Below are 25681 nucleotides of genomic sequence, written 5' to 3'. Positions count from 1 at the left end.
CCCACACACACTCTGTTCCCAGCCTTATGGTAAAGCACATGTCACCTCTCAGCTATTTTCCTAGTGGCCTGGAGGGATTTCAGTTAGTGGATAAGATGATATGGTCAGGAGGGAGAGATAATTGGCTCATTGAAGCAGTAATACAGCTGAAGTTTTGGGGTTGCTTGTTACAAGTGTCTTCACTAACAAGCTTGTGAGGAATTAGTGAGGGCGCCTTGTGACGTTCCTGGCAATGCTTAAAAGGAGACAGAATCTGAGGTGGGATTTCCAGAACTGCTTGTGCTCCTAAGTCAGTTAGGTCCTTGTGAACATCCTCCCTTGCTTTCTAGGGGTATGTCTAGATTACATGCCTCTGCCGACAGAGGCATGTAAAATAGGCTACCCGACATAGTCAATGAATGCCTCATGAAATGAGGTTTACAGGATTGGTCAGTAACGGCTTTCCTCGTCGATCGATCCACATCTTGGCTGCCCCATTGTGCCAACAATCAGCTGAGCCAGCACAGCATGGCGGCTATTTTTATTTTAATGAAGCCGGGGATATTGAAATCCCCGCTTCATTGACTATGATGGGTAGTCTAATTTACATGCCTCTGGCAACAGAGGCATGTAGTCTAAACATACCCTAGGTGTCCAGTAAAGGGTACACATTATTTATAACAACAGTGGCCTCTCAGTCAAACCCTGTTGACTTGGCCTCCATCCAAATCTGAGTTCAGCATCAGGTACCAGGTCAGCTAAGTCAGGGAAAGCAGGGGATTGAGGGGAAGTGTGTGCAGCAAGCAGCAGCAGCCAGGGTCAACAGCAGCAGCCAGGGTCAACCCATCTTCAAAAAAGGGAAGAAGGACGATCCAGGGAACTATAGGCTGGTCAGTCTTACCTCGGTTCCTGGAAAAATCATGGAAGGGATCCTTAAGGAATCTATTTTGAGGCACTTGGAAGAGAGGAAAGTGATTAGGAATAGTCAGCATGGATTCACAAAGGGCAAGTCGTGCCTGACCAATCTGATTAGCTTCTATGATGAGGTAACTGGCTCTGTGGACGAGGGAAAGTCAGTGCATGTGATATACCTTAACTTTAGCAAGGCTTTTGATACTGTCTCACACAATCTTCTTGCCAGCAAGTTAAGGGATTGTGGATTGGATAAATGGACGGTAAGATGGATAGAAAGATGGATAGAAAGCCGGGCCCAGCAGGTAGTGATCAATGGCTCGATGTCAGGATGGTGGTCGGTTTCTAGCGGAGTGCCCCAAGGTTCGGTTCTAGGACCGGTTTTGTTCAATATCTTTATTAATGACCTGGATGAGGGGATGGATTGCACGCTCAGCAAGTTTGTGGATGACACTAAGCTAGGGGGAGAGGTAGATACGCTTGAGGGCAGAGATAGGATCCAGAGTGACTTAGACAAATTGAAGGATTGGGCCACAAGAAATCTGATGAGGTTCAACAAGGACAAGTGCAGAGTCCTGCACTTGGGACGGAAGAATCCCAAGCATAGTTACAAGCTGGGGACCAACCAGTTAAGTAGTAGTTCTGCAGAAAAGGACCTGGGGGTTACAGTGGATGAGAAGCTGGATCTGAGTCAACAGTGTGCCCTTGTAGCCAAGAAGGCTAATGGCATATTAGGTTACATTAAGAGGAGCATTGCCAGCAGATCCAGAGATGTCATTATTCCCCTTCATTCGGCTTTGGTAAGGCCACATCTGGAGTATTGTGTCCAGTTCTGGGCCCCCCACTACAAAAAGGATGTGGACGCATTGGAGAGGGTCCAGTGGAGGGCAACCAAAATGATTAGGGGGCTGAAGCATATGACTTATGAGGAGAGGCTGAGGGATTTGGGTCTGTTTAGTCTGCAGAAGCGAAGAGTGAGGGGGGATTTGATAGCAGCCTTCAACTCCCTGAAGGGAGGTTCCAGAGAGGATGGAGAGAGGCTGTTCTCAGTGGTGACAGATGGCAGAACAAGGAGCAATGGTCTCAAGTTGTGGTGGGAGAGGTCCAGGTTGGATATTAGGAAAAACTATTTCACTAGGAGGGTGGTGAAGCACTGGGATGGGTTACCTAGGGAAGTAGTGGAGTCTCCATCCCGAGAGGTGTTTAAGTCTCGGCTTGACAAAGCCCTGGCCGGGTTGATTTAGTTGGGATTGGTCCTGCCTAGAGCAGGGGGCTGGACTTGACCTTCTGAGGCCTCTTCCAGCTCTGTGGTTCTATGATTCTCTGATTCTCTTACTCGGGCATGTAGGATTTGAGCTGCCGCAGTCAAAACAGCCATGTCGATGTTGTGGCGCAGGTGCCGAGGCCCACCCCGTCCTGGGGCTGTTCTTAGCAAGGTAGCCCTGGAGCCCAAGTCTGTTGCCCAGGTTCTGAGAGTCGCTGCCACAGGCCTGGGCTCTGAAAGACTAGACTGATTCCTTCCTCAGTCCGGAGTCGTCTTGCTTGTGACCAGGGGAGCCAGCAGCCACGCTGGGTCCGTAGACCAAGTGATGGGGGAGCCCAGCTCTATGCTCTCGGAAGGGGCGGGGCCAGGGCAGCTGGAAGGGGCGGGGCCAGGGGCAGGGGCGGGGCCAGGGCAGCCGGAAGGGGCGGGGCCAGGGCAGGCCTCCAGCCTGTAGAGCCGCGCCGAGTGCGTTGTGTGGCACTCTGAAGGCGATTCAAAGGGCCTAAGGCTCCATTTGCTGCTGTGGCTACAGTAGTGACAGCCAGAGCCCTGGGCCCTTTAGAATTGCCAGGCCCCGGGGTAACTGCCCCCCCCCATACAGGAGGCCTGGTTGTGCCTTAAACTGGGTGCATCTTGCCCCTTTCCAGGCATACAAGGTTTGGTGCTGGAGACCTGGAGCTCTCTGTGGGCATCGCCATCTCTAAATGTTGACAGAGCAGCGCCACCTACAGGAAGCGAACGATATTGAGCTACTAGGGTTGCCAGGTGTCCAGTATTTTCACTTCCTGTCCAGTTAAAAAAAAAAATCAGAAAATACCAGATACCTAAAATGTCTGGTATTTTCTGATTTTTTTTCCCAGCTAGGAGGCGAAAAACCCAGGTGCTTACTGGATTCCGCAGCGGAGCTGTCCAGCCTGGCGCAGGGAGGCAAGATGGCAGGCAGCCTCAAAAGCAAAGCATTTCTTAAAGGGGCCACACTGCACGCTGTGTGTTTGTGTTTGCTCAACAACTTTGGTTTCGCCCCCTCCCCTTTTTTTTTCCTCAACAGAATTTTTTCCCCGTGTTTTTTTTGGGGGGAATGCGGGTGTTCGGTATTTTTTGTTAAACCATCTGGCAACCCTATCTGCCTCCTACCAGGATAAACCCGATCATTAAACTCATCAGGCTATGGCTACCGTGGCTGCTAGTGCTGATGCGCTGACAGGAGCTCGCTCGCCCGTTTACTTAATTACTCCAGCTCCCGTGAGAGGAGGGGCAGCTATCGGCAGGAGATGCTTTCCTGCCAACATAGCACTGCCCACTCCAGCAGGGCTCGACAATCTATGTAATCTACTTGCCCATGGCGAGTAGATTACGTCCCAGAAGAGCCGGGTTCGGGTGATCTGCGCATGCACAAAATGCCGGACAGTGCGGCTGGTGAGTGGGGCTCGCCGCGGCTCAGCGAGCCCTGCAGATCAGTGTAACTTGAGTGTCTTATTCACATCCCTGAATGGCATCACGCCGATGTGAGCTACAGGCCATACACCACCTCAGTTTCAGGATGGCGCCGTGTTTCGTGGGTTTGTCTTTTGAATCCATTGTCTCCTTTCCTGAGGGGTCCTGCGCTCCAGGATGTGTGGTCCTCAGTGACTGCAGCGTGCTCTGAATGCCCCGGGGGTTTGAAGTTGGCTGTGGTTGACAGGGAAGTTTTCGCTCCGTTGTGCTTTGCGCGGAAGCGAAGTGGCGCCGGTGGCTGAGAATGACTTTTGCACTTTTTGTTTCCACAGGGCGCCCCTGAAAGTGTGATCGAACGCTGCAACTACGTGCGCATCGGCACCACCCGGGTCCCCCTCACGCTCTCCACTAAGGAGAAGATCCTGTCCAAGATTCGGGAATGGGGGACTGGCATCGACACCCTGCGCTGCCTCGCTCTGGCCACCCGGGACAACCCCTCCAAGAAAGAGGAGATGCAGCTGGATGACTCAACCAAGTTCATTAACTATGAGGTGAGGAAGGATAAAAAGGGAACCCGCGTAAACCCAAACCACACCGTGGGCCACAAACAAACAGGCTGCAGGCTGTCTGCGGCCCACGGGCTGCGTATTGAGTAGCCCTGGTCTGGACCATCCCTGATAGACGTCTGTCCACCCTGCTCTTAAATATCTCCGGAGATGGAGATTCCACAACCTCCCTAGGCAATTTATTTGAGTGTTTAACCACCCTGACAGTTAGGAAGTTAACTTCTGGTGGTCAGAGATTTAGGGACATCCAGAGCCTGGGGATGCATCTTTGACCATCTTGGCTGATCGTCACTAAGGGACCTGTCCTTCATAAGCTCAACTAATCTTTTTTGAACCCAGTTACATGTTTGGCCTCCGCAGCATCCTTGGGAATGAGTGCCGCTGCTTGGCGGCAGTGTATGAAGAAGCCCTTCTCTGTTTCCTTGCAGCATGCAACCTGCTGAGCATGTGCTTGTGCGCTTTGCTGACCCTGGGTCTTTATGTGCTCCCAGGCAGCATGCAGATACCAAGGTTCTGGGCATGGCATAAGAACCTGACCAGAATGCAGTACATAGCAACCAGCTGCTGTGTCTCAACTGGCAGCTCCCTGCAGAAGAACAAAACAGGATTACAGCTGAATTATTTTAAATAGATAGTGATACTCTTTTGGCCTTGGTTGGGCTCCCATTAGAATTAATAGGAGTTTTGCCATTGGCTCTGGTGGGAACAAATTCCGGCCCTTAGAGAGGAAACTATGCCAGCATCTTTGTGAGGTAAATTAAAGACAGGAAGAACAACATGGCTGGGACCCTCAAAGGGAGGGGCATCATGAGCGTTAACATGTTTCCTCTTCTGCCCTCAGACTAACCTCACCTTCGTGGGCTGTGTGGGGATGTTGGACCCTCCCCGGAAGGAAGTGGTGTCATCCATTGAGATGTGCAAGAAAGCCGGCATCCGGGTCATCATGATCACCGGAGACAACAAAGGCACAGCAGTGGCCATCTGCCGGAGGATTGGGATCTTCTCGGAGAAGGAGGATGTGACAGACAAGGCCTACACCGGCAGGGAGTTTGATGATCTCCCCCCAGAGACTCAGCGGGATGCCTGCCGCTCGGCCCGTTGCTTCGCCCGCGTCGAACCTGCTCACAAGTCCAAGATAATCGAATATCTCCAGTCTTTCCATGAGATTACAGCTATGGTGAGTCACACACCGGGCCCCGCACGTGGGTTTACTCAGATTAATCATTTTGTAAGTGTCATCTCTACAGTCGAGAGCTGGGGGTGGGAGTCCGTACTGAGAGGTCACAGTCTGAGCTGAAGGGCGGGAATGTTGGTTGCCCTGCGTGGAGACACAATTTTGCGCCTCGTATGATTCACAAAGATGGCCCGCGGATATCTGTGCCTATGCACCGATCTGCAGGGCTCTAGTGTTGGTTTGGAGCAAGGGTCTGAGAGTCACACCTTCCGGATTCCATTCCCAGCTCTTCTGCTGACTCTGTCGCCTTGCGGAAGACACTTAAGTTTTCCCCACCAGTGGGGCGTAGCAATAGCTGCGTAGAGCTCTTGTGCAGCTGAACGTGAGCAGAGCACTTGAAAATGCACCATGGCAGTGCCAAGTGGTGGTGTTTAAAGAACTAAGTGATCGGGAGAAGTCCTGCCAACAAACACTTCTGAATAAATGCGACTCAGCCTTGATTCTCAGGCTGTCCACCTTCTGAGTGGGGTGTGATATTCCCCGCTCCTGCAGGTACGCCCACTGTAGCTTTCATCATGCTAGCATGCTGAAATCAGTAGTGTGGCCATGGGAGCATGGGTGTGTGGTGCACAGAGTGGCCACACAATATACACACTCGCCTGAGCCCTGTGGGTATCTGGCTGGCCCAGCTAGCCCATGCCACGATTTGCTGCTGCCTGTGCTGCTGATTTTTTACATGCTCTAGCCTCGGTTTCATGCTGAGACAGTTTCCTTCTATGAAGCATCCTTCAGTAAAACGCTCGTGCTTTATCCAGACAGGGGATGGAGTGAATGATGCCCCAGCCCTGAAAAAGGCGGAGATTGGCATTGCCATGGGCTCTGGCACAGCCGTGGCAAAATCAGCTGCTGAGATGGTGCTGTCTGACGACAACTTCTCCACCATCGTCTCTGCCGTGGAGGAGGGCAGAGCCATCTACAATAACATGAAGCAGTTCATCCGCTACCTCATCTCGTCTAACGTTGGAGAGGTCGTCTGGTAAGGGCTTCGGGGTCACGCCTCCCACTAGCATAGTATGCAGGAGGGAAAAAGATTGCCAGGACAGAAGGGTTTCTGATACTTAGAGATATAATCAGAGCCCTCTCCCAGTTGGTGTAAAAAGAGAGGGGCAGTGATGCCAGGTTGATTTACCTCAGCTGAGGATGTCCCAGCGACGCTGTGGGTCCTGAACTCTTCCCTGCAGTTCAAAGTGGCGGGGATACTCTCTTTGGTATTTCTATAAATTCAACGGCTGCTACTGCAGAACCAGCCTTTACCTTGCGGCGGACTGGGACCCTCTGGCTGTCTTTTGTAGCATTTTCAATGCTGAGCATGATAGAGGAAGCACCGTGAGTCACTGCAGTAGGATCAAGTGCTGTGGGGTGGCAAATCTGCTGCTCCTTACTGTGACAAGTTATGTAGCTTGCTGTAAGTGCGACATTTTGAAATCCCAGTGTGGTGTTAATAGGCTCCACTAGGGTGTGTGCGCTGGCCAGGGCGACTTCCTTACAATATTCACAGCTTCTTTCATGGTGAACAATCCCCTGAAAAAGCGGCAAGGAGTCCTGTAGCACCTTATAGACTAACAGATGTATTGGAGCATAAGCTTTCGTGGGCAAAGACCCACTTCGCCAGATGCATGTAGTGGAAATTTCCTGACATCAATCTCCTGAAAGAGGCTTTTAGAACAAATCGGGGAGTTCTGCAGCAATCCTGGCCAGGCACTGATGGCTTGCAGAATTATCTCTGAAACCTGTGTCAGAAATTCAGCAGGGACGTCCGTGCTGGTGACAGCCAGCATCCCGAACAATGGCGATGTCATGCGATGGGCTCCTTATGCAAACTCGCGGTCAGGGCCCCCACGATCAAACTGCAAAGTTCAGATCTGAGTTTCAGATTCCCTGATGCTGGGAGGTTTTTGAGTCCTGCAAGATCCAAATTTAGGTGTGGATTTGGAACTGCATCCGTGTTTAGGGGGCATTGGGACCCAGGATTTGGGATCACACTCCTCTCTAGTTGTACAAGTGCAATGCTTTGTCTCCCAGGAGTGTCTCTCACCTAACAAGGTTGTGTCTCTTCTTTTCACCTGAAGTATTTTCTTAACGGCAATCCTGGGCTTGCCTGAAGCGCTGATCCCAGTCCAGCTGCTGTGGGTGAACCTCGTGACAGACGGGCTCCCCGCCACCGCTCTTGGATTCAACCCCCCTGACCTAGACATCATGGACAAGCTTCCCCGCAATGCAAGAGAACCCCTCATCAGCGGCTGGCTTTTCTTCCGCTACCTTGCTATTGGAGGTGAGAGGCCCTGGCTAGAGATGTAGCACCAGGAATGGACCAAGTGCCATGTATCACCTTGGCTTAAAACAGCTGCCAACAACTGTGTGTAGTGAGGTCTGGGTGCATTGCGGTACCCAGGAATGAGGGGGACTTACAGCGCAGAGAGGTGTAGTGGTGCTAGTGGAATAGCTATTCCTCATAACACAGTAGGACTTGGATACAACCAAATGTAGGCAGCTACTCAAGACTCCACCTCCTCTCTGTCCCAGTGCATTGGAAGGGTTTAATCAGCTCCAGCCTTTCTCAACATCAGGCAATAGCTGACAGAGGTACCGTTTTATCTTCGGTAGTCCTGCAGATGTGGTAGGTAGTGGGCACAGGGTGACTTTCTGGCCCGGGTGACAGGGCTAGCATGGGATCCTTGCAGTTGACTCTCTCTGCTAGGGACCATCTTTTTCTTCTGGCCAGGCTCCTAGTTTTTGCTACCTCAAGCCCCACCCGCCCATTATCTCCAGTTCTTTCCAGGCAAGGTAGCAGCATGAGAAGGCGTTGTGCATGGAGAGGGCAGGCAGGACCGAGAGCCCACGGCAGAGCTGGGATCAGACCTCAGGCAAGAGTGCAGAATGGGATGGGCAAGAGGGTGCCCATTTCCTTGGTCTGGGTGGATTTTTGTAGTGAAAGTTGGGCCTCGGGAAACAAATGGGAATGGTGGACTGGCAGGAAAGGTGCATGTCTGAGATCCAAGATCAGGGGAGTAGAACAGGTTAGGAGGTGAAGCTGTGGCCGTGCAAGGTGTGGGGAGAGGAGGAGGGTGGAAGGGTTTTCAGAATTCGTGCTCCAGCTGCTTAACAATCGGGGCTGGACTATGAGGCAGACCTCAGGGTGCACCATCTGGGTTCAGAGGGTCAAAACCATTCAGGTCACTTTTCCCAATTCGCTGCTCTTCCTCTAGCTGCAGGAGCAGCAAGAGCCACAGCCCTGCATCCAGCCCCAGGCAGCAGAACAGGGCTGGTGGTCCCTGGGCAAACCAGTAACACCGCGAGCAAGAAACAAGCATGAGTCCGGTCCTTACAGGGCCACACAATCTGCTCTCTCTTTGGTTGCAGTGTACGTTGGCTTGGCAACGGTGGGAGCAGCTACCTGGTGGTTCTTGTATGATGCTGAAGGGCCGCAAGTTACTTTCTACCAGTTGGTAAGTTGTGTCGGAGGGAGAAGGGAAGACTCTCTCACTCAACACCAGTGCAAACTCTAATGTCTCTGCTCCCCAGCATGGTCCCCGGAGGTTTTTTTTTTCCTGCGCATCTCTCTCTTTAAAAACATTTTGAAAGGTTCCCGAGTCACTACGGATACATCTACACAACAGCGTTATTTCGGAATAACCAATGTTATTCTGGAATAACGAAGAGCGCGCCTACGCAGCAAGCCGTTATTTCAATATAATGGCAAGCTGAGGGACTTCTTACTCCAATTCCAGTAACCCTCATTTCACGAAGAGCAAGGGAAGTCAAAGGAAGAGGGCTCTAACTCAGACTTCCTGCTGTGGAGTCAGCACCAAAAGCTGAGTTAAGCTATTTTGACTTCAGCTACACAGTTGACGCAGTTGCATAGCTTAAGTCAACATTTTCCCTGCTGTGTAGACGTACCCTAAAGGAAAATGTGTCAGCTGAAACAGCTGCAGAGGCTCCCGCCTGAGTGACATCCCACTCCCTTTAGCTGGTCAGCACGGTGGTGACTTCCCCTGAAGCAGCATCCGTGTGGTATCCCCAGGCAGGACGGCCCATAAGCATGCACCCCACACATGCTAGTGAGGAATCAGAGAGGCATTTGTCCGGAGCGCCACAGGAATTGTAGTTATTGTGTCTGATCGCTGCCACTCAGATCAGGTAGGGCGAAGGTATTTGGAGAAGGGGAAACTTCATCCTCGCTGCTTCAAGGCATCAGTTTTAGATCCCTTAAATAAGCAAATCTCTCAGTACTCTGTATGTTTTCGTGCATCTCATGCCAGACTGACTGTGCTGAAGACTGATTGACTGCTATTTGTGTTGAATTAACTCTTAGAAGCTCCAACCAAGGTTGGGGTCCGTTGTGCTTGGTGCTGTACAAACTGAAACAGCCAGTCCTTGTCTCAGAGATCTTCCATTCTGTATAGATAAGACATGCGAAGAGTGGGTGGGAAAGGGGAAGCTTTGCGAAGGGATAGTGCTGAGAGAAGAAGAGAAGCCACATTTCTTGACTTCACGTATGATTAATGCCAGTTGCAGAGACTGGTTGTTTTTTGGAATGGGGGGCACATGTTCCCTTGGTACTAAACTTTCACATAGGCTACTAAGGAGCTGTCATATGATCACAATTGACCTCGTAGATGGTCTGGATTCAAACCTGGAAGTAAATGGCTTCATGCCCTCTTACCAGTCCCCCGAGCCAAGACATTTTTAATAAAAGAGCTGATTGCAGTGTTGGTATTGACTGTACTGCTGAGTACTGTTTCGGTGCTGTACGTCAACAGCCCAGACTCCCAAAGGAGGAGCTCCGGGGTCTCCGCTGTCTTGCCACTTTTGCCTGCTTCATGCCTATTACTGTTTCTTCTGCCAGAGGAACTTCATGAAATGCACAGAGGACAACCCCATCTTTGAAGGCATTGACTGCGAAATCTTTGAGTCCCGTTACCCAACCACGATGGCTCTTTCGGTGCTGGTGACAATTGAGATGTGCAATGCTCTCAACAGGTACAGTACGTATGGCTGTATCAGGTCAAACATTCTGCCCTGATTAACAGTAGAACCAAGCAAACATGTCCCTCCCATTAGCAATGGCAATGGGAGACCTCCTAGAGGAGGATGTTTTGTCTGGCTTCTAGATCAGTGTTCTCGCAAATTTTTTCCATCCAGGGCGAAATAAATTTTGTTATGTGCACCAAGGCATATGCTGATGTGCACCACCAATAGAAAGGCTGTGGGCTCTACTGATGCTCTACTTGGTGCTCTACTGATCAGCCGGGCAGCACCTGAATCTCTCCTGGGTGGCTGTCCAAGTGCTCAGCTTGCAGGGAACACTGATCCAGATTGAGTTTGGGTTTGAACCGCTTAGGATTAAGAGTCAGGCTTATATGTGGCAATGCCAGGGCTGGCCTTGCCATGAGGAGAACTGAGGCAGCTGCCTCAGGTGCCAGACTGTGGAGGGGCGCCAGTAGGACCCAGAGAATTGAGACCTTTCAAAGTTTTGGCCCAAGCGAGGGGGCATGGAGGCATCATTTGAGCTCCCCACCTCAGATGCCAAAATGTTGTGGGCCGGCCCTAGGCAATGCTGGAATCTCACTTGCTCTTTTGGTAAATCTAGAAGCCAGAACCAGCAAATTATTCCCTTTGCCATTTTCACTCTGCCCCACGGTTGGGGTCCGGGCTTCTTGCTGGAGGTTCTGGTATTGACTGTACTGCTGAGTACTGTTTCGGTGCTGTACGTCGACAGCCCAGACTCCCAAAGGAGGAGCTCCGGGGTCTCCTCTGTCTTGCTATAAAGTCCAGTAATTGCTGTTACCCTCGTCCCTCCGTCTGGGTAGTGACGTCTTGCACGAAATTCACTTCAACATACGTCTCTCCAGAGCCTAGAAAACGTGGAAGGAGAATGGTTCATGGTAATGGCTAGATCGGGGTGGGCAATAATTTTTGGCCAGGGGCCACTTCAACAATTTTTGAAGTGGCCCCAGGCTGCCCCGGAAGGGGCGGGGCCAGGATGCTTCTGGGCTTCAGATCATGATTGGTCTGGGGGTGGGGGTGCTCCCCCTTCCCACTAGGCACCCATGCCCCTGGCAGGATGGGAAGAGGCTTTGCATGCTTCCTTCGCCCTGCCCTGCACAGGCATGTGGCACTTTGAAGTGCCACATGTTCCTCACAGGGTGGGGGGAGGGCGGAGGAAACTTCGTGCAGCTCCCCCACCCCCAGGCCAATCAGGGCGTGGGGGCGGGGGAGCGCATGATGTCTCCTCCCGCCCCGCGAGCAGCACATGGCACTTCAAAGCGCTGCATGCTCCTGGCAGGGCAGGAGGAAGCTTCACGCACTCCCCAGACCCTAATTGGCCTGGGGGCGGGGGTGTGGCAGGGCCTCCATGGGCCGGATCGACCCGCTTGGTGGGCTGGATTGGGCCCGCAGAGGCCCTTTTGCCCACCCCGGGGCTAGATAATCCTTTTCCTTGGAGGAGGCTTTTATGCAAAGCACATTTCTACTGGCAGGTGGCCTGGCGGGTATATTGACTGGCCCAAAGTGTATCTGAAAGGGCAAGGGGTATTTCATCGGTCGTGCGATCTAACACCCACCCTCCCGCTCTCGCAGTGTGTCGGAAAACCAGTCTCTGCTGAGGATGCCGCCGTGGCTCAACCTCTGGCTGCTGGGGGCCATTGTCATGTCCATGACCCTGCACTTTGTGATTCTCTACGTGAAGCCCATGCCTGTAAGTGGTGCCGCGCGCAGGGCTGGGCGTGGGACAAGCTAGCTCCTTTGGATGTTTCCCTTCCCAAGTTTTCGCTGACTTCCCGGCCCAAAAGGGCTTCCAGGATTGAGCCTTGAGATTCAGAAGGAAAAGGGCCTGGGAGCTGGAAGTCTCGGGTGTGCGGGGGAATTGCTGGGTGACCTTCCGAAGTTCCTTCCTCCCTTTGTCCATCTGCCAAGTGACTGTAATGATAGATACTGTCCCTTGCCGAGTACAAGCCGTAATGAAGCCCTTCTCTTTGCACATGTGCTATTCTCCGGAAGGCCTGGTTCCTTGCACATCCATAGGAACCAAAATGGGTCTCATTGTTTGCTTCTCTCTCTAGCCCCCCTTCTCTGTTAATACATTTTTCCTGCCTTGCAGCTGATCTTCCAGGTGACCCCCCTGAGCGGGCCGCAGTGGGTGGTCGTAATGAAAATTTCCCTGCCTGTTATCCTACTCGATGAAGGACTCAAGTACCTTTCCCGGAACCACCTAGAGGGTGAGCATCCTCTGCAGAGTAACTGCTGACCGAGTCTCGACCATGGCGCTTGCTTTGTGCTGCTTTGTGCTTTCAGGCACATGTCATTTCGCATCTCTGCTGAAGCTGATTGGCCCATGCATATGCAGTCAGACTTTCCCTCCAGCGTGGCATATTGCAAAGGATCTGGACTTACCTATTTTTTTTATTAACCAGTTACAGTGATTGACACCAAAATCTTGTAGTGCAGTGGTTCCCAACCTTTTCTCTAGTGCGGACCCTTAATCACCCCCCCCCAAACTGTTTGTGGACCCCCATCAAAGCCAATTCTAACCACAATTCTAGTAGTCAGTGGAGTATTTTCTCAATTTTTGTTTACTTATGTCTGTTCGATTAGACATTCCACTTGGGGATGCTTCACTCTGCTCATCAGTCTCCTTTCTCTTCAGCAAGCCTGATTTCAGCCCCAGATCCGTGTTGATGTATGGCTAACGTTTGTATGCTTCTAACCACCACGATCAGTTCGTCACACAAAGGCCCCATGACATAGATTTTTGGATCGCAATTAATAACATTATTGGAAGATATTTAATTTAAAAAAATGGATTGTAACTTTGCAATTTATGTAAAACTTATTTTCTATGATCATTTTTATTTTATTTTTCCACGGACCCACTGCAATACCCTCGCGGACCCCCAGTTGGGAGCCACTGTTGGTAGTGAGTTATGAACTGGACCACAATAAATTGGAACAGCCTCTCCATTGTCTATCCAAACTGCAGCCCTGTCTCCTGTTTAAGGCTTGATCCAACTCCCGTTGAATGTATCCATTGACTTCAGTGGGAATTGGATCAGCCCTCTTTAAAAACTTTTCTTTTGGTCTGTCTCCCCCAAAAGTGGTACAGTCCTGTTTGCATTTTCTGCTGTATATCCAAGAGGTGCTGAGCCTCTGAAACTCTTACTTTGGTGGGAGTTGCATGCTCATCACCTCCCAGAACATAGCCCTCGTGTTGTAAACAGGAAATGTTGCATAGATCTCATCCTGCGCCATTTACCTCAACTGAAGGAGTCCCAATGTCTTTGGTAGTAGCAGGTTTGTGGCCTGTGCTCTAAATTGCAGCTCACACTTATAGAGCTCTAGGAATGCTATTTCATATGCTACTATAGTCTTCTTCTTGTACTGAAATAGCACAATGAAGATTCTCAACATCCTAACTTAGATCTTTCTTTTCTTTTCTTGACCAACACTGTACTTGTGGAATATTTCAGGCAGTAGCCTTCAAAACTCTGCCCTGCTACTTTCCTGCCCTCACCCTGAGCAGATCTGTGGGGTTTGTTCCTTAATTAGTTAATTCATATTCTCCAGATGCTGGCACTAAATCAGAATCTGGGCTCTGACATTTAAAATGGCTGGGACTGGTGTAGACAAATGGCGCCTGCTTTTTAAAGTAAGTTTACCCAACACAGCAATGTTGGCAGGAGGAACAGAGACATCAAGATGGGATCCTGTCCCGTTGATTCTTCTTCTTCAGAATTTCCTGGACAGGAAGGAGGCCTGATGGGTTCTGGCTGTCACCTCCAAAAGGAGGGAGCCTCGGCGGCCAATCCCAGGTTACTTTTGCTGCTCCTCTTCATTGTTGGCCGGCCTGAACGTTGCTTTTCTTATCATGGGTGAGTGGCACTTGACTTGTTCTTTCTTCTTCCTGGGTAGATTCTTTGACCATATTAACTATCATTCCATTGTGAGCAGCACATGTCCAGGGTGCCTTTCTTTGTACTTCCTCCATTTCACCCCTGAAGATAGGGCTCTTCTGCCCAGTTGGTTTCCTTGGGATTATAATAATTAGAGGACAACTTGGTCACTTGGCAAAGACAAGAATGTGCCTTATGAGATGGTGCTTATGGAAAGCTACTTTTTGGAAAGCCTTTGCTACCATCTGGTTTGTGTGGCTTTTATACACTGACACCTGATCAGTGTGGCTGCCCAGATGTCTCTGAGGCCCTCCGGAACTCTTATTTTTGGGGACGATCCACAAGACACACAGACCCCAGCTGGTCTTTCTTCAGCCTGCAAACTCACGCTGAACTGAGTTTTGTTTCATCAACAATCTTCTGACTTACAAACTCTGCACATTTTAATATGGAAATATCCAATGGGGAACCCCATTGTGCTATTTTTTAGAGTCCTTTTTAGGACAGAACCACTCTTTAAGATGCCAAGAACCGAAAGTACTGTACAGGTCATCTCAGAGTGCCTGTGTGTGTGGCTTTTAACGGCTACACATTCCCCTGGGCTTGTGTTTTACTTGGTGACTGTCAGATCTGTCGGGTCACGCCGTTGCAGCTGCTTGCAACGGAGTGATTCAGAGCTAGTCAGGTAACCCACGCACCAGAAATAAAGATCAGCAGATTTTTTGGTAAGAGCCAGTATCGTTTTCAACAGGGGTGACTTGCTGACAAACCACTGGCTCTCGGACACTTGTACAGCCAGGGACCAGTGACACCAGCCCTGTGCAAGTGCACTGGCAAACGGGATGATGAAGGTTGGGTGCTCTCCACCACCCACAGCATGAGCGGTTGCCCTACGGCCTGGCAATTCAAAGGGGCCTGAGGCTCCTGGTTGCTGGAGTCCCAACTGCGGTAGCAGTTGAACCCCCAGGCCCTGTAAATCACCCCTGGAGTGCCGCACCGCATGCTCTGGGCAGCTCTGAGGGCTGGCTGCCCTTGGCTCCGCCCCTTCCCCCCAAGGCTGTGCCTCGTCTCGGAGAGCAGAGCCACCCCCCACACACACCTTGCCCAGGGGCCTGTGGAGGCTGATGGCACCCCAGGCTTGGGGGACTTGGTTCATTGCCCAGGCTCTGCCAGAGGCTCTTTCTGTGACCCTCATCTCCCCAGGTGGGCACTGGCTGCTACTGCACTACAGGCAACAATTTCCAGAAGTGACTGGGGCAGCTGCTGGTCCCACCTGCCATGCTTCCAGCCCATCCCTTTGTCCGCACCGTGTGCCGCGGAGCCGCATCGTTGCTAATGCTGATTTCTGTGAATGGCCTTTGTCTGAACACTGCGTCATGATTTCTTGCCACTATTTAATCACAGCAAGAGAACAAAATCATACCAGCCTCTGCTTCAATTGTCATGCTTTAAAACAACCACACTCCTGCATTTACACCTCCTAATTCCTCTGAATCTGTTTTAAAACCCAATCCTTAAATCTAGCCTTGTCATTTTTCACCAGGAATTCTCAGGACAGTCAGACACACGTGGAGCGGGGAACACCAGCTGAAAACCTGCAGGAGTCCAGATCAAACAGGGTTGGCTCTGTTGTGTGTTGTCCCTGTCCATCATGTTCCTGTGCCAGACTCTTCTGTGTGCTGTGGTGACCTGGTTGTACAGCCTCTAGGTGGACCCTCTGAACGGCACAGGCCCCACTCTGGAAAATGTCCAGCAATTGTTTAGTCTGTAGGAGAAGAGGATCAAACACTATTTGCAGTTCTGTGGTGAATCGCAGAACGACGCTGTGCTCTAGATTAGAAAAACATGCGTGTGAGTTGTGAAGCGGGGGGCATGATCAGAGATTCTCACAACTAAAATACAGTTAGACCTCCCTGGTCCTGCACCCTGGGACCTGAGGTTGACCGATCCTGAATGAGGGAATTTGTTGGACCCAGAAAAGGTCAATTCTGGCTCCTTGCAGCTGGCCTCCAGGCTCTCCTGGGGGGACACTAGTCTCCTGGCTGGGCTCCTCTGCTAGCCACGAACCCCAGGTTTCCCCTCCCAGCTGCTGACCCCGCTGTCAGCCTTGGCCACCAGGCTCTGCTCCCGGCCATTGGCCCTCCTGCCGCTGGCCCACCAGCTCAGCTGTGCTCACAGCCTGGCTGAACCCCCAGCCCAGCTGTGCTCCTGGCCACCAGACCCCCGGCTGAACTCCCAGCCCCGGTCAGGCTACCAGCCCATATGCCTCCTGGCTCCTCTCCTGACTTCAGCTGCCAGGGCTTTCTGGCCCAGCAATATCAGGACCAGGGATGTTTCTGGTCCGGCAAGTTTTCAAATGTATTTATCACACCACTGCAGACGGGTCTGGTGTCAAGCAGCGGCCTCGCTCCACTGACCTCAGTTTATATCAGCTCGTGATCTGGCCTCAAGGTTGGCGTTCTCAGGAAGGCTCCACTCCGCAACCAGGGTCACGTTAGGCGGCGCGGGAGCTGAGCGCTGTTTGTAATTTACTCCTTATGCTGGAGCCAGGAGAGCTAAGCTCTTTAGTCCCAATGGCCCCCGTTGTGGGTGCTGACAGAGCAGAGTTCTGGCTTGCCAGGGGAGGCCGGCTAAAGGAGGTTTAGCATCCTGAAAGGAGGAAACTCTTCCAGCCATAGGGAGCTGCAGGAGGAATCCTTACTGGACTGAGCTGCGTAAGACCATTACTTCTAAAAACGCTCATTGGGCCATATTTTCCCTTTTCCAAGTGTCCCTGAGTCTCTTGAGTGGCTTTCTCTGCTTAAAAAAAAATCATTAGCCGCAGAAGTGCAGGCACCAAGTTGGAACAAACACATTGGTGCAACCTCTGGAGGCTGAGAGAGTCACCCCAAAGGCTCGACCTCGTGCTTCATAGCTAAGGAGTCACTTCTGAGAATGTAGGAACTGATGGACCAGAACCGTGCAGTGAGCCGTCTGGACCAGTACCTTTTCTGGTAGTGGTCAGCACCAGATACTTCAGAAGGAGTGGATCCTTATGGAATCATTTGCCTATAAGGGGAGCTACTTTTAAGCCTCAGTGAGATCATGGGTGATGTATTGTTTTGAGCATAAAGGTTTTTTCTCTCCCCTACCGTGTGATTTTCAAAGGCACTTGAAAGAGCTGAGCCCCTACTTCCCATAGGTGATCAGTGGGAGTTAAGAACTTTTGAAAATCTCACTCATATTTTTCACACTATATAATGTAAGTACAGCTCCTCTCATTACCCACATAAATGTCCAGACCTTGTTTAGAATCTTATTAAATTCATGGACTAATCGTATCGTGTGGCAATGAGTTCCACTGATACATGCTTTGTGTGGGGGAGGGGGGAGAAGTGCTTTCTTTGATCAGTTTTACATTTGTTTCCTTTCTGTTTGACTGAATGTGTCATTCTTATACTAGGAGAAAGCATGGACAGGGCAATTTCCCCTGTCATCTCTGTAACCCTCATTATTTTAGATCCCTCTATCATATCTCCCTTTGCTCACCTCCCGTCTCAACTAAGAATTCCTGATCTTTTCAGTCTCTCTTCACATGGCAGGTTTTTTCATGCTTGGAGTAATTGTTCATCACACATCTGTGGGCCCCTTCTATATTTCTGTTCTGACTTTTATTTTAAGGCGAAGTGACCAAAACTTGGCTTGAGAGGACAAATAAAAGTACATTGTTGATTTGTACTGCACAGCGGCTTCCACTCGGTTGCACAAATCAATGACCACATCTTTTTTCCCCCGAGTAATTTCAGTTCATTTAAACTTGGATGAGTAATTGAAATGAATCTTTCCAATGCTCTTTACCTTTCATTTCTCATCTCTAAATTCCATCTGCCCTCATCTTGCCCTTTCACCCAGCTGTTTCATTGCATAGTTTAGAGACTAAAAGACTTTAAGGCTAGATGATCATGTTCAATTAGCCCAGTGGTTGTCAACTACGGGTTGTGCATACCCCTGGGGGCACACAGCTGTCTTCCAGACAGTGCGTCAGCTCATCCAGATATTTGCCTAGTTTTACAACTGGCTACATAAAAAGCACTATTAAAGTCAGTACACACTAAAATGTCATCCTTATATACTATGTGCTCAAATATAAATATAGTATTTTCATTCCATAGAGATTGATTATATGGTAAAATGAGAGAGTCCACAATGTTTCAGAAATATTGTGCATAGGGATGGGAACGACTAGCCGACTATCCAATGAGCAAATGCTTATTGACTAGTCGACATGCTAGTCGACTGGTAGCTCCCCTCCATTGTAAAGAGGCAGTCAGGGTGGGGGTAGAATTGGTGGGGCGCTTCCAAGTGGCAGCACCCTATGGAGCCTGGACCAGATCCTGGGCTCCATGTGGTGCTGCCACTTTGAAATGCCACATGCAGCCCTGGGCTCTCTGTGGTGCCTCTGCTTTGAAATGCCACAGGGAGCACAGGGCCAGTGGGGAACTGCTTGAGACCCCTGCTGGCCCCATCACTTTCGCCACAGCACTTTCGCCTTCAAAGCATAGCAACAGCTCTGCAGCTGTTGCTATGCTTCAAAGACGGAGGCGCCCTTATCGACTAATTGCATCAACTATTCATTTAGCCAATTAATCGAAATTTTACATCCCTATCTGTGATTTGACACATTTGTATTTTATGCCTAGTTTTGTAAGCACATAGTTTTCGTGGGACGTGAAACGTGGAGTAGGCAAATCAAGCTCCTGGAAGGGGTACAGCAGTCTGGAAAGGCGGAGAGCCACTGATGTGGTATAACCTCCTGTATATTTTGTAGGGCACAGAGCCTCACCCTCTCACTCTTGGGAGGGACCCCTCACCTCTGGCTAAGTTACTTACATCCTCAAATAATGATTTAAAGATTTCAACTTACAGAGGATGCATCACGTACAGTTGTTTGGACCTGCAAGTCATCCGTGCCCACTGCAGAGGAAGGCAAAGAACACTCAGGGTCTCTGTCAATCTAAGGTGGCCCAAATAGGGCCATCAGGTGAACCCTGAGCGTGTGGACAAGAGCAGGCAGACACCTGGGAAGGAAGTTTCTAGTAACTCAGAGCCTTCCCCATCTAGTGTTCCAGTGCCAGGTGCGGGAGATATTTGCCACTAGCAGACACAGATTGGCTACACGCCATTGCAGGATGTCTCCTCGTCCCATCCCCTCAAGCTCAGTTGTCATGCACTGCTCTCATGACTGTCTTTTCAGAAACATTTTCTTATCTGAAATGTTGTAGGGATGTGAAGGGTTAACTAGTTCACCAGTAAGCATCACCTTTAATGGGGGTACCAGCTCATATTAACCATTCATTGGTGGGGGCTGAAGCAGCTCCCCACCTACCATGGGCAGGGGGCTGCTCCAACCCCGCAGGGGGCCCACCATGGACAGGGGCTTCTCCAGTCATCCAGAGAAGAGAGCTCAGGCACCCTGCAGGTGGGGACAGCTCTGGCGGAGCTGGAGCATCCCCTGCCTGTGGCTCCAGCCTGGCCTTGGAAGGCAGGGGAGGGGGAGGACTGTGCCAGCCCAATAGGGCTGGAGTCGGCCCCCACTCATACCCCCTTGAATCGGTTAACTAGTTAAACGTACTGTTCAGTTGGTTAGAACTAAGTACATGGGATTTCACATCCCTGGAATGTTGTCACTTGTTGCATTCGATGCTGTTTCCAGCTCATTAGCCAGTACGTTGGCCACTGCTCTTAGAATGGAGCTTTGGGGCACCGCGCTGGTGTTGAAAAATGTCCGATTCCCCTCCCTGTTCTGTCTTTGGGTCGCCTTAGAACCCAGAACTGAATTTTATTCCCCAGGACAACACAGTTTCTGTGGTAACCTTGTATGGGAAATATCAGATACGTTGTCCATCTGTTCTCCGTTATCTCTTAATCTGTTGACACGTTCAGATAGTTCTGGTGGATTGCAGAGGCAGGATTTCCCTTTACAGGAACTGGGCTAGTTTGTCCGTATCGTATCACCTTTGTTTAGTTTTTTGTTTCATAATTCTCTTTCACTATCATTTCAACCATTTTCACTAGGCAGTGAAGTGGAAGCCCTAACTGGGGTGCAGTTCCCATGAACAGCTCTAGCGCCTTTGCGTAGGGTGGCAAAGCTCTGGCTGACAGTGTTTGTCTCAGAGGCTTGTTGTGACCCTCCACACAGCCTCATTCCCTTTACTAGAGGCAGGGGCTGATGGCCTCCTGAGCCATCCTCATCATAGGCTAGTTCACAGTATGGAGTGAAACCTCTTCATAGTCCTGCTCTCCTCTCTCAGGGGGAGGATCTGTAGTGGCATGGGGAGGGTTGGGGGGAACCTGAGTCCACCCACTATTCTGGGTTCTGGCCCAGGCAACCTAAGGCAGCAGCAATATACAGGGTTTCCTCTACTCCCAGTCTGGCAGCTTCTTCCCTGTGCTACTTCCCCAAACAGTCCCTCCCCTACCTTTCCTCTGATACCTGAGTACGTCCATCTTGCTCCTCCATGGCACGCTGCCTTGCTCAGTCCTCCGCTCTCACTCAGTGCGTCTCTTCACTCTCAGACCTGCGGCTCCTGCTCTCCCTGCAGGGAGGCCTTTTAAACAAGCCCCAGCAGGCCTTGATGGTCTGTAGGTGCTCTGAATAGCCTGCTGCTTCTGGCAAGTTCTTAATTGGCTCCAGTTGTGCTGAACTAGGCTCAGCCCTGGCTGCTCAGAGAGAAGGAAACTTTTAGCAAGAGCCCAGCATATCTGCCTTCCATTGGAGTGCGGCAGCCAGCTGGTCAGGGCCTGTCAAAGTAGGTACTCTTGCTGTTCTCCAGGCCTCTGCTGCAATAGCTGATTTTAACTAAAGGTTGCATATTTATATTAGCAGCTCAGTCATTGGCCCGTTATCTGCATATGAGATCAATTCTACTGTGTGTCCACACTTAAACCCTCTGACTGTTCTAAGACAATGACTAATGGGTGTGGCGATCATGGACCTATGTAGGGCCTGATTCAGATCTTGCTTATGCTGCTGTAAATCATGAACAACTTTGTCAATTAAATTAATCTGTGGGAGATCTAAAGTGGGGCTGTGGGCCCTTAACCCCAATATAAAGAGAAGGTTTTGCTAAGCGGTGGGGATATAAATTCTACTGATTGTAAATAAGACACAATGTCTAGGAAAAATCTCCGCCCCTTCCCCCCCCCCCCCAAGAATATCTGCACATTGAGACAATAACTGACCATAAAAGGAATTCAGAAGCACATGAGAATCTCCATAGCAATGCATTAACAATGTGGACTAAACAATTATTGTCTCTAATGGAGTCTGAGAACGGTAGGGAAGATGGGGTTATGTTTCCTAGTCTAGCTCATGTCCTTGTATGTTAATTTCTCTCTTTTGTTACTTTAGCCAGACTATCATGTGGAAAGGAAAAGAATGTTTCCCGATATGAAAAGGCAAGGTTGCTTGAGCTTAGAGAGGTCACCAGAGAGAGTACCGCTGCTGCCTTGGGGAGATGTCAGCTTCCCTAGATGGGATCTTAATGTTCTTTTGGCTTTTTGCAGGCTCTCTTTGCATGCTTTGGGGAATGCAGGCGGAGAAGAATGTTTTAGGGGTAGTCAATTGTATTCACAGAACAGGGGTCTGTTGAATCGCATCAGGCAGTCCAGATTTGGCCGCAGTCTGCCTATTGACTGCCCCTGCTTCATATAATAAAATACACAGGTCTGGGGCAGTTCCAGTTCAGGGAATCGGTGCTCGAGAAAGGGGCTGCAGTAGACTGAGCACCTTAAAAACCCGAGGGCCTGTATTTAGCCACAGACCAGGAGCAGCGCAGACTTCTTCAGCAGTGTGCCTCAGCTGTTCCCGAGGGAGCATCTCAAGGCGCAAGCAGTTATGCCAGTTGCTGTCCCTTTTCAGGCTCTCGCGGCTATCGTTGCCCATGTGGGTCCCAGCTGTGTTTGGCATTTATCCCCAGAGGCACAGACTGTATTGCGTTTTGGGTGCAGCCATACAGGTTGGGGGCAGAGTGCTGTGTCCAAACACCCTAATTCCTCTAGGGCAGGGATCTCAAACTCCATTTACCTCAGGGCCAGTCTTCAGGCACCCCCATCTGGCAGGGATCCAGGGAGCCAGAGGTCTTCATGCAGCGCCTGCCTCTTCCTGCAACCCCTGGCGATTTAAAATTAGCTGGGGGTTCTCACTGCCACCACCAGCAGTGCAGCAGGGCTAGCTCCATGCCACTGCCTACGTGTCCCTATGGGCTAGGGATGTGAAATATCAGTTAATTGAACAGTCGAGGAACCTCATGGATTCTTATCGGTTACTTGACTATTTTATAGCCCCTTGGGGGCCAGCAGAGTGCCAGGCGGGAGCTAGTCGGCGAGGGGAGCCAGTTTAAAAACCAGCTCCTCTTGTGTTGTGTTAGTGAAGGAGTAAATAACATTTCTTTATTCTGCTTTTCCACATCATTTGTGATTTTTCTAGATTTCTAACATATCCCTCCGTCCCCCCATCCTTTAGTCATTTCTTTTCCAAGCTGAAAAGTCCCAGTCTTGTTCATCTCTCCTCATATGGATGCTGTTCTGCACTTAATTTTTCCATGGGAACTGGAAATAATGGCAAATGATGGTGTAATTTAGGCATTCCAAAAATTATGACTGGAAATTTCAAAGGCGTTAGGGGCCCAAATCCAGTTGCATCCCTTTGCATTTGGGTGCCTCCTTCCCATAGGTTCTGAAAAATCCAGCTAATGCAAAGAGAAGTGAACAAGTTAAAACAAGTCTTAAATATCACGAGTAACTATTTTCATGAGAAGCTGCTGTCCTAACAATTCAGTTTAACATGGGCCTCAAAGAAACGGCTTTCCCATCAGGAAGCATTGCAAATAAACAGTTTGCAAAATAAAAGTTATCTTTCCAAAAAAAGAAGTTTCCTTTGAGTAACCTGGATTTCCAGGACTGGGTCTCTTATCATTGCAGCCTACATGGTTATCAAATGGGGTCCATCAAGTGCAACTCAGGAACATGAAAACCGTGAGAGAGGTGGCAGTACCGCTTAATGAATAAAGAAACTGGAATACCGTTAAGAATTTGTAACAATTTTCAGTGCACGTTTTTATTACCTGCAGGCTAGATTCTGCCCTCCCTTGTGTTTTATAGGATCTTGCTTATAGCAATATTTCCAGTGAAGTCACAACGACGGCTTGAGGGACTCAGTATGAGTCTGTTTGGTAGAATCTGGACCCACAAATTTAAGACGAGGTTTTTTTCCAATGTGGCTTTGGATACACATTCCCATTTTAAAATAATTTGACACTCTAAGGCACTGTATGTAAATACTCTAATCACCAAGTACCAAGTAAATCACCTAATGTATCCCAGCAAGTATTTAGTTCTGCCATCAAGAGGGTGAAGAAATTGGAGAAAAAGCTCAAGCACAGAACTCAGTCAGGATACTTAGGTCCTAATTTTTTCTTGGCCATGACTTACTGAGAGACTGTGGTCAAGTCACTTAAGCTCTGTGCCTCAGTTTCTCCATTGGTAGAATAAAGTTAGTAGCTATCTGGCAGTGATGTTATAAGGTTAACACCTTTAATGTTGATAAAGTGCTTGGGGATCCTCTTTTGAGCAATGCCGTAGAATGCCTACTTGGCCGTGCTGTTCCGTGTTGACTATACTGGGCTTTGTGTATTCCTGTGGGATGTATTGAGAAATTGCCATTTCAAAAGTGAAGCCACGCATTAAGAGCAAAATCAGCTGATTCTGCTACTCCGTACTCACTATGACTGGATAGGTGTGCATGGACACTCCCTACAGATTGCCCTTTTCACAAACCATCAGGTCATAGTCAGCTATGTGCCTCAATGAAATGTCTGTCTCAATAGCTGACGATGGGTGGGTGGTTTGCTTTTAACCATAGCTGATTTCCTTTCTTTTGCAGGAGAAGAGGACAAGAAATGAATAACATTCAGGAAACTCACTTTCTAAATAGAGAAACCCTGAGCTGTAACTCGGACTGATGTCTTGCATGTTAGACCATCACTAGAAGCCAGCAGGACATGCATGTGTCCGACTATCAGACTAATGCGGGTGAATCGTCAAAGAAAAATATTGATTTTTTGGTTTTGTTTCGTAGCTTTTTTTTTTTCCCTGTACATAATGGTGCAGTTACTGGACAGCTAAATTATAGTTTGGGGATGGAATTATATGTAACTGAGTCATTGTAACACAGCTCTTTGGGGGTCTGCTCCTGAAAAGTTTGAGACCCTTTTAAAAAAAACCAGCCTGTGTTTGAGCTCAGTCAGGCATTTTTTGTTTTGTACAAATGTGGGAGGTGGGAGGTGGCGCTTTCACAGTGGTGCACAGTATCTGTGCAGGAGCAGCGACAACAGAGGTGCTTCCCAGAGCTGGATAAGATGGTGTGATGTAGCACAACAGACGGCATCTCAGTACCAAGGAAAAGCTTATCTGTGTCTGTGGGTAGAGGAGGTAAGCAAAGAAAGGTGCATGGGATGCAACAGGTTTATTCCAATTGACTTCCAATTTAGTAGAGAGATATCCACCTAAGCATAATCCCTGCGTGGCAATGTTAGTGCTCTGGTAGCTGCATTGCCTAGATGTCTAGCTTCGGTGGTTTCAGTGTATCTATATCCTGGTCGAATTACCAGTGTAGTAGATCTTGTGGACATGTATTTACTTGCAAAGATTTTTGTGGCAGAAATTGAAACTTCCTCTATTTATCATATTTTTCTCTGTTCTACTGCCTCTTGTGAAAATCTTCCACTGTCTCAGGCTCATCTGACACCAAAGCATGGCCCGGTCCTTTTCGCCTTTTTCTCCTGTGTAACACCTTGTTAGCGCCCTTCCTGGGCTAAGCAGCTTAAAACAAAACATGGAACTGGAAAACCCTGTATCCCACTGCATCTAGTCACCCATCCCTGGTTAAACTTTCTGACTCTCCAGATGATCCAGTTCAGGAATTCTCAAACTGGGGGGTGTGAGGCTCAGATCAGGGGTGGGTGATAATTTTTGATGGGGGGCTACTCCAAGATTATGGGAAGTGGTCAGGGGCTGCACTTTTCTATGGAGGGGTTGCGAGGTCTGAGATGGAGATTAGGTGCAGAAGGGAGCTTGGAGTAGGGGACGGGGTGCAGGAGAGATTATGGGGTCTGAGAGGGAGTTTGGTGAAGGGGGCGCTGTGACCTGGGGCAGGGGAATGGGGTGAAAGGTTGGGAAAGGAGAATAGGTGTAGGAGAGGGGGAGGGTGTAGGGTTTGGAAGGGAGTTGTGACCTGGAGGAGGGGAACACAGGTGTGTAGAGGGTTTGGGATGATGACCCTGGGCAGGGTGGTTACCTGGAGCAGGAAGTTAGGGGGAGGGAGGGGCTGGGGTGCCAGAGGCAGGCTCTGACCCAGAAGGCATTT

The 25681-nt window shown here is 49.8% G+C and overlaps 1 protein-coding gene across 2 annotated transcripts in view; it reads left to right on the top strand.

Annotated features, from left to right (window-relative positions):
* ATP2A3 (ATPase sarcoplasmic/endoplasmic reticulum Ca2+ transporting 3) overlaps positions 1-25681 on the top strand; it is a 148081-nt gene that overhangs the window by 117907 nt on the left and 4493 nt on the right. Inside the window, exons 13-22 of one of the 2 annotated variants that reach the window (XM_089772105.1) lie at positions 3922-4140; positions 4997-5332; positions 6145-6365; positions 7459-7661; positions 8750-8835; positions 10236-10369; positions 11969-12086; positions 12489-12606; positions 15821-15896; positions 24200-25675. In XM_089772105.1, the coding sequence (XP_089628231.1) occupies positions 3922-4140; positions 4997-5332; positions 6145-6365; positions 7459-7661; positions 8750-8835; positions 10236-10369; positions 11969-12086; positions 12489-12606; positions 15821-15896; positions 24200-24278 (1590 nt within the window). In that variant the 3' untranslated portion in view covers positions 24279-25675. The remainder of the gene's footprint in view (positions 1-3921; positions 4141-4996; positions 5333-6144; positions 6366-7458; positions 7662-8749; positions 8836-10235; positions 10370-11968; positions 12087-12488; positions 12607-15820; positions 15897-24199; positions 25676-25681) is intronic. The other variant, XM_089772106.1, reaches the window with a different exon arrangement.

The sequence above is a fragment of the Pelodiscus sinensis genome, chromosome 21 (assembly GCF_052426305.1).
Source record: "Pelodiscus sinensis isolate ZL-2025 chromosome 21, ASM5242630v1, whole genome shotgun sequence".
Classification (NCBI taxonomy): Eukaryota; Metazoa; Chordata; order Testudines; family Trionychidae; genus Pelodiscus; species Pelodiscus sinensis.
The sequence above is the reverse complement of the archived record's forward strand: the minus strand, read 5'-3'. Positions and strand labels throughout refer to the sequence as shown.